We start from the raw sequence: 15,753 nt of genomic DNA on the forward strand, positions 1-15,753 counted from the left end.
TCGAGACTATACCAGGAGGCTAGTTAAGAGCAGTTATTATCTGGGTCTTTGAGGTTAGTCTTTATCACTAAGATTAAAGATGAAATTATATATAAATCAGTAGGATTCATTTTAAATCATTTGGTTGCATTTGAAGCATGAAAGGGGGAGAATCAAAGAAGACTGATGGATGGTATGTCCTAGTTTTCTTTATGTGAAAAAACAGCCTGAACAAAAGAACTTAGGGAAAGAAAGTTTATTTGGATTATGATTGCAGGTTGTAGTCTATCACTGAAGGGAGGTCAAGGCAGGAACTGGAAGCAGCTAGTCTCATCTCATCCAAGAACAGAGAGGAATGAGAGCTGCGTGCTGTGTGTTTGCTCTCACCTTGTCTTAGCGTTTCACTGCTGAGAACAGGCACTGTTACCAAGGCAAGTCTTATAAGGACAACATTTAAATGGGGCTGGCTTGCAGGTTCAGAGGTTCAGTCTATTATTATCAAGGCGGGAACATGGCAGCATCCAGTAAGGCATGGTGCAGGCAGAGCTGAGATTTCTACATCTTTATCTGAAGGCTGCTAGCAGAATACTAGCTTCCAGGCAGCTAGGGTGAGGGTCTTAAAGCCTACACCCACAGTGATAACTACTTTAACAGGGCCACACTTTCTTTTTTTTTTTTAATTAATTAGTTATTTATTTAATGTATATGAGTACACTGTTGCTGTCTTCAGACACACCAGAAGAGGGCATCGGATCCCATTACAGATGGTTGTGAGCCACCATGTGGTTGCCGAGATTTGAACTCAGGACCTTCGGAAGAGCAGTCAGTGTTCTTAACCGCTGAGCCAACCCTCCAGCCCTTTTTTTTTTTCAAAGATTTATTATGTTTATATGAATTACACTGTAGCTGTCTTCAGATGGGCCAGAAGAGGGCATAGGATCCCATTACAGATTGTTGTGAGCCACCATGTGGTTTCTGGGATTTGAACTCAGGACCTCTGGAAGAGTAGTCAGTGCTCTTAGCCACTGAGCCATCTCTCCAGCCCCAGGGCCACACTTTCTTCTTCTTCTTTTTTTTTTTTTTTCATTTTTTTTTAAACTTATTTATTTATTATTATATGTAAGTACACTGTAGCTGTCTTCAGACACACCAGAAGAGGGAGTCAGATGTCATTACGGATGGTTGTGAGCCACCATGTGGTTGCTGGGATTTGAACTCCGGACCTTTGGAAGAGCAGTCGGAGCTCTTAACCGCTGAGCCATCTCTCCAGCCCAGGGCCACACTTTCTAATAGTGCCATTCTCTGGGCTGAGCATATACACACCATCACACATACCTTGTCTTACACTGTTTAAGCTTCCCTACCTAGGGCATGGTACTGCCACCAGACATGGTCACAGACAAACCAGATCTAGTAGTATACTGTCTGAGATTGTGCTCGAGACAAAGGACTTCATCCATTTCCTTTTGTTTTTTGTTTCCTTGAGACAGGATCTCACTATATAGTCCTGGCTGGCCTGGAACTTTCTATGTAGACTAGACTGGCCTTGAACTCAGAAATCTGCCTGTTTCTGCCTCCCAAGTGCTGGGATTAAAGATGTATATTAAAGTGTATCACAATGCCCAGTCACTCACTTTATTCCATTGTGGAAATTTCTATTCTCCTCTTACTCTTGGATGAAGTAAACTCCATGATTTTTTTTTTACTAATAATAGGTATTCAGATAAGGTATATAGTTTGGACAGAGGCAGTTAACCATTAATCTTAAGTTAGGAGCTCCTCTTTGAACTTTATTCTTAGCCTAGATGAGTCTCTTGAGATTAAGTTGCAGAGTTTCATCAGCAGTTCGTCCAGCTAGTTGTCCCAGGTGCATAAATCCTAGTGAGTTAAGATTTTTGCACTTACATATTTTTTTAGGGGAGTATATTTTTTGTTATTTGCTTTGCCTTATTTCTAATGTGAGTCCCAGGGATTTGTACAGCAAACATCCTTTAACTGCTGAGCCATCTCCCCAGCTCTAAGATAAGTGTTTTTGTGTCATTATATAATAATTTTAATTAAAAAATTATGTGTATGGGTGTTTTGCCTACTTGGTGTCTGTACACCATATGCATGTCTGGTATCCACAGAGGCCAGAAAAAGGCATCAGATCCCCTGGAATTGGAGTTAGAGAAGATAGTGAGCTGCCACATCCATGTTGGAAGTTGCCGGGATCCTCCTGAAGAGCAGCCAGTGCTCTTGACCAGTGGGCTGTCTCTCCAGCCCCTTCTGTGCTGTTTTCATTAAATAAAAGGATTATGTTGCCTTTTGGTCAACTTTTGGTTTTGATTTGTCATAAGAAGTTAAAGATTTGACTGTTCTCAGATTTAATACAAGCCCATTGACCTGTTTTTACTTTGGTTGATTTTCTAAAAGTTTATAGTTCAACAGCTGTGACTGGAGCTGGGGATATAGCTCATTTGGTACGGTGTTTGCTCTGAGTTCGAATCCCAGTTTGGCATAAAGTTGGGAGTAGTAGTTTAAGCCTATAATCCTAGCTCTCAGGGTCCTACTCTACCTCAGCTACATACTGAGTTCAAACCCTCTCTCCAAAACAATAGCAACAAAAACTACAATGTGTTAACTAGGTTTAGCAGATTGAATTAAGCAGACATATTTCAAGTGCCTACATAATTTGATTCAAAGTCTTAGATATGTTTTACAAACTTCTGTTCCTGTCTCTTGTTTCATGTACCATCTTGGAAAATTGAGGAAGAGAGAATAGGTAAATTCCCTTGAACAAAAACTCCTCTTCAGTCTAGAAGATTGTTTCTAAGTTGTATGTTAATAAACAGAAGAGCAATGAATTCTAAAGGGTCAATGATAAGAGAACACGGAGGGTAGAGCAATGGGTGTATTAAAGTTTTTCTTTGTGTGTCCTGCTATATGTGGGCAAGCTTTTCTTGAACATGAGGAGAGAAAGTAGAACATGGCCCTGCCATAGGCTTTCCCCTGCAGCATTGGCAGAACTCTTTCTCAGTGGGTGGAGAGAAAGCATTCCTTAACAGATGGAGTCTGGGACTGCTGTGACAGAACAGCTGTTCCGTGAAAAGGGAGCAGAACCCACTTGAAAGATTCTAGAGGAGCTTTTCTTCTTCCAGCATCTTTATACTACTGAGACCTGGGCTGCTGTTAAGTCGCTTGTCCCCATTGTCTCGTTTTCCTCCATTGTCTAGATCTTTCTGATCTTACCTGATTGAAACCTTACCTGTTTCCGTCAGGGGCAGCACCTAGCCAGCTGTGGCATGCGCTCCTCAGACACATATACAGCTTCCTAGTCCTCCGAGTTCTGTGGGTGTCAAAATCTAGCAGTACTACAAGACGACGTGCATTCTTCCTTTCCTTCCTTCCCCATTCTCTCCCCTTTCCTTCCCCACCCCCCTATGATCCACAATTGTGTTCATTGAACCATTTAGAAATCGATAATACTCGGGAAGACGAGTTACATTTTGTTCACTTTGTTTCATAAAATGGTGGGATTGTTTGTGCTTTAAGTTGTAGTTTTTACATTAGTATACTCTTGTGATCATACTCAGGGCCTGGCACAGGACAAGCAAGCACTCGAACACCAAGGAGGGCTGAGGGACTTCAGTGCTGCCAGCCAGTACTTCCTGCCCAGCATAAGCTTTAACCTTTTAGTGAGGAGTATTAGCCCTTGGACATGCTCAGGAAAAATAAAGTATGCCATTATTTAAATTGTTTTCTGGTTTTTCTTTTTATCTAGATTCTCAGTTGGTGACTGTTTCTTTGAAACCAGGCAGGCATTTGAATGCATCGTGTGTTTAAAGCTCTAAATCTGCCCCTGCTCTGTTTGACTAACATGCACTGTCTGCTTCTTATTCTCTCACTTAATCTCTTCCTTTCTCGCTTACTAAAAATGAAGATCTAACATCCAAGCCGGGCTCAGTAGCTGATCAAAGGGATCTTTGAGATGCAGTGTTGAGGTGCAGGCTGAGCTGCTAACCTGCTGCCCAAGGTGATGTTTCAAATGGCTTTCCTGTGCATGTGCATGGATTCTGTGCGTGATGGAAGCAGTCCTAAAGCTCTGTTGTGTGTAATGTCAAGTGAATTTGTTCGTGATGGGTGCTAGCAAACAAAATATGGACTGAATAAAAGGATCTTCATTTGTTATAACTCCCTTAGTAATGCTCCAAAAGCTATGGTTTTATTTACTAAGTTAATATTAGCAAAATAAAAGCACCCCTGAGATTCAAGAAGCTTTAAATTGTTGATCTTAGCAGTCAGCACCTACAGTTGACTGCATCTCTCTGTTCCTCTCTTTAGATGTCCTCGTACCCTCTGGTTCCTGTAGAGTGCCTCTATTAAAATAGAGCTTCTCTGCATTTTACTTTCCCTTGATTTAGGCCTCTATCAAGTCAAGGAGTTGTCAGTCTAGTCATCATAAATCCTATCTAGAATAAAGAGGGATATCAGTTTTAAATGTGCCAGGCTTGGTGTTCCACACCTTCAATCCCAGCACTGGGGAGGCAGAGGCAGGTGGATCTCTGAGTTCAAGGTCAGCATGGCCTTTCAAGTTCCAGGACATTTAGAGCTATTTAAAAGCAATATAAAAGAACTAACTAGCTAAATAAATAAATAAATAAATAAATAAATAAATAAATAAATAATTTAAAAGCAATATAAAATAAATAAATAAATAAGAAAGAAAATAGAAAGAAAATTTAATATAGCATTTTTTAAAAGGTAAAATCTCATTAGACACTTTGGTTTTATTTTCATCTTTGAGACAGGATCAGTTTGCTAGCCCAGACTGGCCTTGCTCAGTCTCAAGAGTCCTGGGTTTGCAGACATGCCACTATGCCTGGATTTTACTAATTGCTTTTGAATTTGTCATTCTCACCCACCTGCTCTACAACCTAGCATCCTAATAGAAGCCCTATATATATTACCTCAATTAGCATCTCTGGCTGCTGTGCTGACAGTGGTTGGGTGCGAGGACTCGTGAGGCCCTGGGGTTATTCCCCACTACCACCAATGGACAAAAGCCCAGAAGCCACTCAGTCTTTAAGAAATATGAGAAATATTGGTTATTTTGCATATAATAAAATCTCTGCTTTAGATTTTTGCCTGGAACCTATATGTTAACAAAGTATACATGATGTATTAGCTCATTAATTTAACAGGTAATTATATGAAGATATTAATTTAAAAATTAGATATCTCACCTTGTTCCAGGAAAGATTTGACATGGCTGATTAATTGACTGAATGACAGAAATAGTAGTATACATATAAAAATAATTATGAGAACTTCGAATGGGACCAGGAGAGGTGCTTTAAGAATGAGCTTTTTGGTATTTATAAATTTCTCTTTTAAGAGCTTTTAAGGGCCTACAAGACAGTTCAGTAGGTAAAAGTACTTGCTACCCAATTCCCATCCCTGGAAGCAAGTGAAAGTTCAGTGTACTGGTGTATATCTGCAGTCTCAGCACAGATGGGGTGGGTGGAGAACTGCGCTGCAGTTTGTCAACCAGCAGGAGCAGCAGAAACAAAATTCTGCTTCAACAACCTTGGAACCATTTGTCCTCTGGCCTCTACCTGCATGCTGTGGTGCATGTGTACCTCAGTCAGTCCAGTCAATTTGTTGTTTGTTGTTTGTTTGTTTGTTTGTTTTTTAAAGATTTGCTTTATTTATTATATGTAAGTACACTGTAGCTGTCTAAAGACACCAGAAGAGGGAATTAGGTCTTGCTATAGATGGTTGTGAGCCACCATGTGGTTGCTGGAATTTGAACTCAGGACTTCCAGAAGAGCAGTCAGTGCTCTTAACTGCTGAGCCATCTCTCCAGCCCTGGAGTACCCTTTGTAAATAAATTAGTACACACACACACACCTTCACACTTGTGAAGTCAGAAAACAACTTGAGGAATTGTTCTTTTCATCCTTCCTCAGTGTAGATTCTGGGAACTAAACTGTGCTGTTAAGCTTGGCAGCAAGTACCTCTACTTACTGAGCTGCCCTAACAGACCTTCCTTTTTAGTTTTTAAGTTCTTACAACATAAGCCAAGCTGGCCTCAAACAAATGATTTGCTGTCTCAGCTGCTTGAGTGCTGGAATCATAGGCATATGCCACCTGCTAAGAGTGCCTTTCTTACAAGTAACAAAAAAAGTCCAGTTCTAATTTGCCCAGAATTTAATCTTTGTATGCTTATGAAAGAAAAAAAAAAACTTCTTTTTCATAGAATTTTTTTTCTGGTTTTTTTTTTTTTGCAATTATTGCAATTAAGAGACTGACTCAGATCTGGGATAAGTAAGACCTATATTATAGCAACATTGAGCTTAATCTTTGTTAGTACAAAAATAAAGCTGAAATGAAGTAAAATCTTGCTTGAAACAAAAAGTAATCAGTAAAGACAGTTTTGAAATAACCATTTAAAAGTCGAATGACAAAGTGAGGTGGTATAAACCTGTAATCCCAGCACTTAGGAAGTAGAAGCAAGCCATGTCAGAAGTTGCCCAGCCTAGGCTATATGATTAGGTCTTGTCTCTAAATGAGAAAAGAAAAGCACTTTCCTTGGCTTTTTTTTTCCTTTCCATTTTATAGTTTGTTTGTTTGTTTGTTTGTTTGTTTGTTTGTTTGTTTTTAAGATGGAGTTTCTCTATGCAACAGCCCTGTCTGCCCTGGAACTTGCTTTCTAGACCAGGTTGTCTTTGAACTCACAGAGATCTGACTGCCTCTGCTTCCTGAGCGCTGAGATTAAAGGTGTTTGTTACTATGCCTGGATCTGGGCTTCTTTTTCTTGCCTGTTGTATCAGTTGAGAACTATATTCTATGTTAAAATTCTGACTCTATTAGCTACACCTAAACCTTTTAGGTAAGTTTTATTTTGTTGTAAGACCTCACTGTATAGACCATGCTGGCATCTTTAATCTTTGTATGCTTATGAAAGCATCAGACTCAGAGAGGTCCAGTGGTCCAGCACACCCATGTCTACCTACCATGCCAGACTTTCCCTGGGTTCCAAGATTGAAATCAGCTTTGGGGCTTTTGCAGCAAGCTCATCTTTAGTTTTAAAAGACCTAGACTTGGGATTTGTCAGGGGATGGGGGTGGGTGGGGTGTTTGAGACACGGTTTCTCTGTCTAGCCCTGGCTATTCATCCTGCAGACCAGCTGGCCTCAAACTTGGAAATCCACCTGCCTCTGTCTCCTGAGTGCCAGGATTATATCAGTTTGTTGTCTAATTTAGAAATAATCCATGTTTTTCTTTCATGATATTTTGTTGTTTCTTAAAAGAAATTTAAAAAATAAATGTAATGCAAACTTTAAAACAGGGGTCTGAGGTGTTTTTGTTTAGTTGGTAGAATGCTTACCTAGCATTTGAAAAGCTCTGGGTTAGATCCCCAGAACCACATAAACCAGGAGTTCACGCTTACAATCTTTGTTGTTGTTGTTGTTTTCTTTTCTTGTAGAAGTTATAAGCTGAAAGACTTGACATATCTAGTTTCAGTTTACCACTTGCTAATGACTCAGCAAAGATTTGATAATAGTATTTGGACCTTTTAAAAATGCTTAAATAGTAGTTGTTCGTGCCTGTAATCCCAATACTCAGGAGGCAGAGGCAGGCTTCTATGAGTTCCAGGACAGCCTGGTCTACAAAAGCAAGTTCCAGGACAGCCAGAGCTACATAGTGAGATCTTGTCTCCTAAACAGACAAACAAATGATCCAGTGTTGGCAGAGGTTTGTCTGATTCACCCCTTCCCTCTTTTGACATTGGCCACAGTGCAGATAAAGTAGTTTTAGCAAGAAATGGTACAGTCATATGCAAGGTAATAAGTACTAAATAATTTTAACCCCTCCTTCCTGCTTTTCAATTTGTCTGTATCCCTGACATTAATATAGGACAAAGAACTTTGAGTCTGGAAAGAACTATAAGGCAACATGGGGAGATGGTGGCGACAACTCACCTAGCAATGTAGTATCTAAGCAACCGAGCCGGATTACAAATGGTCAGCCTCAGCAAACTACAGGAGCAGCCAGTGGTGGATACATTAAACGGTAAGTCAGCTCATCCTCATAGTTCTACATTTCCTAATTCATGGCTCATTTTAGAAATTGGGTGTAGCCAGCCATGATCCCTAACTCAACAAGTAACCTGTCAATCTCCCTCCCTTCCTTCTTCTTTCCTTTGAAAGAGATGGTTTATTTTGGCTTTCCATTCCAAAAGGTTCAGTTTATGGTTTCCTGGAAAGAAAATCCTGGCAGCAGGCTTATGGTGACAGCTATTTTCCACTTGTGGCAGGCAGTAGGCAGTGAGAAGGAAGGACAGGAAAGGCAGACCAAGGCATGCCCTCCATAGGGCTGCTGTCAAGCCCACACCCTGCCTCCTGGAACTGCCTTCTGGCCATAGTTCTCTAATTGACTTTAAAGTAGTAGTCCTGAGATTTGAGTGTGCATAGATCCATTTGAAAGTTTATTAAACCCAGATTCGGGGGTAGTCAGATGTCTCAACAGCTAAAGAAGCTTGCTGCCAAGCCTGCTGTCCTGAGTTAAATGCCCAGTTCTCATATGGTAAAAGGAGAGAACTGACTCATATAAATAATCTTCTGATCTCCAACACATGTGTTGTGACATGTGCAGGCAGTGGTGGTGCACACCTTTAATCCCAGTGCTTAGGAGGCAGAGGCAGGCACATCTCTGAGTTTGAGGCCAGCCTGGTCTACAGAGTGAGTTCCAGGACAGCCAGGGCTACACAGAGAAACCCTGTCTTGGAAGAAAACAAAACATAAAGATTCAGCTTGGCTTGAAGGCTGAAGATGGAGGATGCTTTAACCCAGAAGCTATAGGTCAGTCAAGGGGAGCCTCCATCTGGAGTGAAGGAAAATAACAACAAAACAAGCTGTTTTCCAGGTAATCCTAGCACTTCAGAAGGATGACGTGGGAGGACTGGCAAATTCAAAGGCAGTCTGAGAATTCTAGGCCATCCAGGACTATATACTTCCCTGATTGGGAAGATTTGGAGTGGAGTGTTAGAATTAATGTATTACCATAAACAAGTACCTCAACGGTGCTGGAAAATACTGTGTCTTAGGGTTGTATGTTAGTTGTCTTCTCTGTGGTACTCATAGTCTCCTTGATTGGCCTTTGCTGCTGTTGTTTTGAGACAAAGTCTATATAACCCAAGCTGTTCTCCAAGTTATGTTTCTCTTCCTGCCTGAGCCTTCTGAGTGCTATGATTACAGGTAAGTGCCACCATGCTTGGCTTTTAAGAATTTATTTTATTATTATATGTGTGTATATGTGAGCAGGAGTCCACATGAATTCTATAATATGTATGAGGAGGTCAGACGGCAGTATTGTAGAGGAGGTTCTCTCATACTTTGACATGGGTTCCATGAAATGAAATCATGTCATCCTTCGGGTGTGTGTAGCAAGCATTTTGACCTGTCGAGCCATCTTGCTAGTCTACCCACTACCTACTTGATTGCCTAGCTTTTCTTTGCTTTGCTCTTTTCTTTCCTTCTCTTTTCTTTTTTCTCTTCTCTTCTCTTGCTTTCTTTTCTTTTTTCTTTCCTTTTCTCTTTTGTTTTGTACCTTTCTTTCAGTATAGACTTTTTCTAGTACTCTACATTTCATTTACATGTTAAGCATCATTTTGATTGCTTACTTTTATAATAATTCTAGATTTAGTCCATTTGTAATTTAACAAAAAATTCTGATTTAACTTTCTCTTTTTTCTGATAGTATAACTAATGATGCCAGAGAAGATGAGATGGAAGAGAACCTGACTCAAGTGGGCAGCATCCTAGGCAACCTAAAGAACATGGCTCTGGATATGGGCAATGAAATTGATGCTCAAAACCAGCAAATACAGAAGATCACAGAAAAGGTAAAAAAAAAAAAAACCCACAGGAAAATGAAAGTCAACCCAGTGATCTTGAGTAATGTCTCCGAGAGATGCTTGTGAGAGAGAAAATGCAGTCTACTCAGAACAGTGCTGATGAGGTGGCAGTGCCAACATTTTAAAAGTGATCTTGCTATTTTGTTCATAGCAGTGGTTTATTGTAAAGGCACAGCTTGGAATGAAGTTTAGCTTAAAACTTTGTATGTACATGAAGCTAAGAATTTATTATGTAGAGCTTGAAAGGTGGCTCAAGGAGTAAAGATGCTTGCCACCAGGCCTGAGACCTGATTTTCATCCCTGGGATCCACATCTTAGGAAATAACCAATTCTTATAAATTGTCCTTTGACCTCTACACATATGTACATGCACACAATAAATAAATGTAATTTTTAAAGAAACTTAAGAATGTACTGAGTAGCCGGGCGTGGTGGCGCACGCCTTTAATCCCAGCACTCAGGAGGCAGAGGCAGGCAGATTTCTGAGTTCGAGGCCAGCCTGGTTTACAAAGTGAGATCCAGGACAGCCAGGGCTACACGGAGAAACCCTGTCTCGAAAAACAAAAAAAAAACAAAAAAATGTACTGAGTAACCTGAGTGTTATGGCACACACTAATAATCCCAGCAATGGGGAGGTAGAGGCAGATGGATCTCTCTAAGTTCAAGGCCAGCCTGCTCTACATAGAGAATCCCAGGACTTCCAGGGCTTCATAAAACCTCCCTATCTCAAAACCAACCAACCAACAAATCATGTACCGAGTAGATTCCTCCTAACGCTGTGTGTTGGCTTTTACTTTTGTTTTATTCACAGATAGCCTAGTAGTAAGATCCTATAGCTTCATTTCAGGAGTCAGCAGCAAAAATGAGTTCTGTAGACTTGTTCTTGTATGGTATAGATTACAAATAGGGTCATTTGTGGCTGGAAGGATGGTTCAGTGATTAAGAGCACTTACTGCTTTTACAGAGGATCTGGTTTATTCCCAGCAATCATGCCAGGTGGCTCACAACTGCCTATAACTCTAGCTTTAAGGAGTCTGAAACCCTCTGACCTCTTTTGGCACCTGGACTAGAGCCATTTGGTTCCTAAGTTGTTTATAATGTTGAACCCTGGGTTTAGGTATAGATTACACATCATTTTAATTTATATGCTTCTGTGGGTGGCAGTACATCTGTTCCAAAGATCTTTGGCAGAGTTATTTCAGTCTCTTTGGTCAGAGCTACAGTAGCTCCAAATGAGATTCCTGCACAGAGAGCATTCTTGCCATACTTTTTTGCATCGAAAATGGGCTGGACGTGGTGTTGATGCCTGTAATTCCAGCCACTCCAGAGGAGTGGGAAGATCACTTGAACTCATAAACTCAAGGCCAGCCCAGGTAATAAGATCTAGTCTCAAAAAATAACTAAGTAGAAAAGCTTGGGAGATGTCAGTTGGAAAGCACTTGCCATGCAAGCATGAGGACTTGCATTTGACCCTAAGTACTCACATACAAGCCTAGACATGGTGCTGTGTGTCTGCAACCCTGGGGTGTCAGGGGGCAGGGCAGCACTTGTTTTTCAAGAGTACTGGGAAACAATTCTCAGCACCCACATGGTGGCTTACTCCAGTTCCATCATCTTCTTTGTGGCTTCCATAGGCACATGGTACACAGACATGTATGCAGGCAAAATACCTATACACATTCATTACATTTTGTGATGTCTGGTGGCATATACTTTCAATCCCAGCACTCTTGACAAGTAGAGGCAGACAGATGACTGTGAGTTCCAGGTCAGCCAAGGTTACACAGAGAAACCATGTCTCAAAAAAATCAAATCAAATTTTACTATGTTTTTTATTGCACTGATGACTGAATATCGGACCTCGTGTGTGGCAGCCGAGTAATCTACCACTGAACTATATATATCCTCATCCTCTTTTCTGTTATTATTTTGAGACAATTTGACTATAACCCTGGCTGGTGTTGAACTCATGATATTCTTGCCATATCCTTTTGAGTGCTGCAATTACATGCCCATATCTAGGTCCCAAATATATAAAACTTTGTGTATTTGTGTGTGTGTGGGGGGGAGTGAATATATGTCCATAGAATTGCAAATCATATATTCTGCCCCTGAGCTATATCCTCAATTAAAATTAAATTTGTTGATTTTTTTTTCTTTTCTCCCCAGCCTCTATAAACTTGATTTTTGAAACAGAATTTCATGTAGCCTAGGCTGGCCTCAGATTCACTGTGTAGTTGAGGAAGACCCTGCTATTATGGTCCTTTTGCCTCTTCTTTCTAAGTGCTAGGATTATAGGCACAGGCCGTGATGCCACTTTTCATGCAGTGCTGTGAAATTGAACCCAGTGTCCAGTGCATGCTAGGTAGACACTCTTCCAACTGAGCTGCACCTGAATTCCCCCAGTTTAACTTGTGTTCAAAATGGGTTATTTTGTGAACAGAGGCTGATATTTATTTCTCTTTTTTTTTTTCAGGCTGACACCAACAAGAATCGTATTGACATTGCCAATACAAGAGCAAAGAAACTCATTGATAGTTAAAGCCCTGCTGTACTTCTTTACCTGTTAACTCAGTTCTCTAGCTCCGCTGAGTCATTTCTTATTCAGAGTTTGAAAGGCTGTGAGAAGGAGCAGAGGAGGAATGCCTCGCTACTTTCTTACTTTGTCTTTAGGGGGTAGGTTCTTGCTCAGGCTTCCTTACAGTCTTTCTCAGTCACTCTCATAGGCTTCTTTCCATACATCACCGTCTCTTCATCTCTTCATTTAGCTTCTTTTGCGTTCAAGATTTGGAAGCATTGCCAAAGAGCCATGAAAGAAGCAGCTGTATAAGTAGCTTTTGTCATTATTGGTATTGGTTGGTTGGTTTGGTTTTGGTTTTGTGGTAAAGAGCAAGAGGAAGGAATAGGAAATGAAGCTGACTCATTAAAGAAACTACAGGTCACAAAAACACAGACGAGTGCTTGGGGTGGGAGCTTTCACACATGTGTTTTGTTCTGCATCACTGTTTTTCAGCTTCTGCTCCAAAGGAGAATACAATGAGTTTTCTAGAAGTGAGCTTCACTTCTGAACCCATAGTGATTTGTACGTATATACATAGGTTCTTGGATCCAGTTTCATATTGCACATGCAGGAACATTATATAAATGAGTGCCTTTTATTCTCACACAATGAGTCATGGCATGGTCCCATTGTAGGCCTGTTAACTTCATGAAGTTGACGGTAGCCTTTAAAAGATACACACACACACACACACACACATGAAATAGGAGATTTCCTCAAAGTTTTGGGGAAACTTTTACAGTGTATCATGTGAATTCAGATTTACCTCAATACTAAGAATTATGTTTAGATATGAAAAAAACTTGTTTTGATCTCAGGTAGAAAAATAGATTGCTTTGAGTTTTGTGTAGTTTTAAACATTTAAAAAGTCATAATTTGTTACTAAAAGTTGTTTGGAAAATTATGCCTTTATATTAATTATTGATGACCGCACTGCCATTCTCTCTGCCTTATGCACAGAATCAAGTTTATGTAGATCCTGAAGTGTTAGGGAAGCTGAAATGGTATTTGTCACATTTGTTTAAAAATTAGCATCTGTACACTTTAGAGCTACTAAAGTAGACTGGTTTCACCAATAACCATTGCTTTATTCTTACAATTAAATTTTATAATTAATGATATTGTTCTTTCAAATAGGTAATGTTTCTATGACTTATTTGTGGGGGCAATCATTTTATCAGCTTCTGTTGACATTAAATAAAGCAAATGTCCATACATCAAGCACTCCAATAGAAAGCTGTATTAGCTCTCTTCTAATTTTTAGCAGAAGTGTTTACAGGAGTTTCTATGGTTTGCTATGAGTCCATTCTAGACATTATCTTAGTCATTTGTACTTAAATACACTACTGAGTATTTCTGAGTGAGAATTACAAGTCACTTATTGAAGAAGATAAATGTAGCCTACCAACATTCAGAGGGTGAAGAGGACAGTATTTAAAACAACAGAGAAATGCCTGGCATGGTGGCGCACACCTTTAATCCCAGCACTCGGGAGGCAGAGGCAGGCAGATTTCTGAGTTCGAGGCCAGCCTGGTCTACAGAGTGAGTTCCAGTTCAGCCAGGGCTATACAGAGAAACCCTGTCTCGAAAAACAAACAAAAAAATCAAAGAAGCACTCCATGTCAGAGTGGTTCATTTGTCAGGTAAAGATACTGAATTTAAGAGGTGTGGCTAAGTCCAAAACACTGAATTGTGCTGTACCTAAAAGTGCTTTCCTTAAAAACATGCTGATTTGTCTAAAGGAACGGTACCAAAAGGTGGCATCCAAGGTATATTTGGTTAGAATATGCACCAAAACCCCTTTGCTCTTGCTGGCTGGTGTGAATGTATGCTATTTCTTTGTCTTGGTTTCCATATCTGTAAATGGGGATTAATAAATCTTATTTTATAAACTTATTCACAGACCAGTAATGCCCAGAAATTTCTTAGAATATGCCAGGCTCAGAGTCCATACTGGTAATCCCAAAATTTGGGAACCTGAGGCACAATCTACCCAGTGAGTTGTGGGCCAGCCTAAATTGTGTCAAAAAACAGCACCCCCTCCCCCCAAAAAAAGAATCAACCAACAAAACTCTTAGAACAGTGCCTATAAGATGTAACTGTCATAAATGATAGCTATTTTCTCTAGACTGGAGGAAGCTCTTTTTGGTCAAAGATCTTAGGTTTCCCCTTCTCCAGAGAAAAAGCAAAGAAGCAGATACCAAGTGCCTTTGCCTGCTGAACCATCATGCGCACCACTTCCATTATTTTTGAGATACGATAGCAAGTAAATACAAGCTGGAGATTTATTTTTGGTCTGTTTTCTAGTATAGTGATCTTGAATACAATACCTGATTACAGATAAGAGCTAGTATCTTGTACCAAACTTTTTGTTTGTTGTTTTCGTTTGTTTTTCTTGACACAGGGTTTCTCTGTGTAGCCTTGGCTGTCCTAGAAATCACTGTGTAGACCAGGCTGGCCTCAAACTCAGAGATCTACCTGCCTCTGCCTCCCATGTGCTGGGATTAAAGGTGTGTGCCACCACCACCTGGCAACTTTTTATTTTTTTAAACTGGGTCTCACCATGTAAAGCTGGCTGACCTCAAACCCAGAGATCTACCAGTCGCTACTCCGCAGATACTGAAATCAAGTGTGCCACTACACCCAACTTCAAAATTTTACGTTTTAAAAAATTTTAAAGCCCAAATTTCATCTTAACTTATACGGCTGTACCTATTTCATCCCTTCTTCAGTTTTAATGTATTCTTTGGTCAATTCTTTTTTCTTTCTTTTTTATTTTTCTTTTTTCTTTTTTGGTTTTTCGAGACAGGGTTTCTCTGTACAGCCTTGGCTGTCCTGGAACTCACTCTGTAGACCAAGCTGGCCTTGAACTCAGAAATCCGCCGGCCTCTGCCTCCCAAGTGTTAGGATTAAAGGTGTGTGCCACCACTGCCCGGCCTTTTATTATTATTATTATTATTATTATTATTATTAGTAGTAGTAGTAGTAGTAGTAGTAGTAGTAGTACACTGAAACTGTCTTCAGACACATCAGAAGAGGGCGTCAGATCTCATTAAGGGTGGTTGTGAGCCACCATATGGTTGCTGGGATTTGAACTCAGGACCTTCAGAAGAGCAGCCAGTGCTCTTAACCTCTGAGCCATCTCTCCAGCCCTCTTCAGTCAATTCTTAATCTTTCCTTATCACATATGGATTCTGACTCTTCTATTAAGTTAAACATCTTATTATGAGCATATAAAGTTAAGTTTCTAGGACTGGGGATGTAGAACCGCTCAGTTCATGAAGTGCTTGCCTAGTATTCAAAAACTGGATTCA

At 40.2% G+C, this 15,753-nt stretch overlaps 1 protein-coding gene across 7 annotated transcripts in view; it reads left to right on the forward strand.

The window, feature by feature from the left end:
* The window catches only part of Snap23 (synaptosomal-associated protein 23), a 33,601-nt gene extending 19,266 nt beyond the window's left edge, over positions 1-14,335 (forward strand). For 3 of the 7 annotated variants that reach the window (XM_006499055.4, XM_006499054.4, XM_006499056.4), the window contains 4 exons: positions 3,743-3,775; positions 7,881-8,036; positions 9,723-9,867; positions 12,356-14,335. In XM_006499055.4, coding sequence (XP_006499118.1) covers positions 3,743-3,775; positions 7,881-8,036; positions 9,723-9,867; positions 12,356-12,421 — 400 coding nt within the window. In that variant the 3' untranslated portion in view covers positions 12,422-14,335. The remainder of the gene's footprint in view (positions 1-3,742; positions 3,776-7,880; positions 8,037-9,722; positions 9,868-12,355) is intronic. The other 4 variants (NM_009222.3, NM_001177793.1, NM_001177792.1 and 1 more) reach the window with 3 other exon arrangements.
* Positions 14,336-15,753: the final 1,418 nt, after the last annotated feature.

The sequence above is a fragment of the Mus musculus genome, chromosome 2 (genome assembly GCF_000001635.26).
Source record: "Mus musculus strain C57BL/6J chromosome 2, GRCm38.p6 C57BL/6J".
In the NCBI taxonomy this organism is placed as follows: domain Eukaryota; kingdom Metazoa; phylum Chordata; class Mammalia; order Rodentia; family Muridae; genus Mus; species Mus musculus.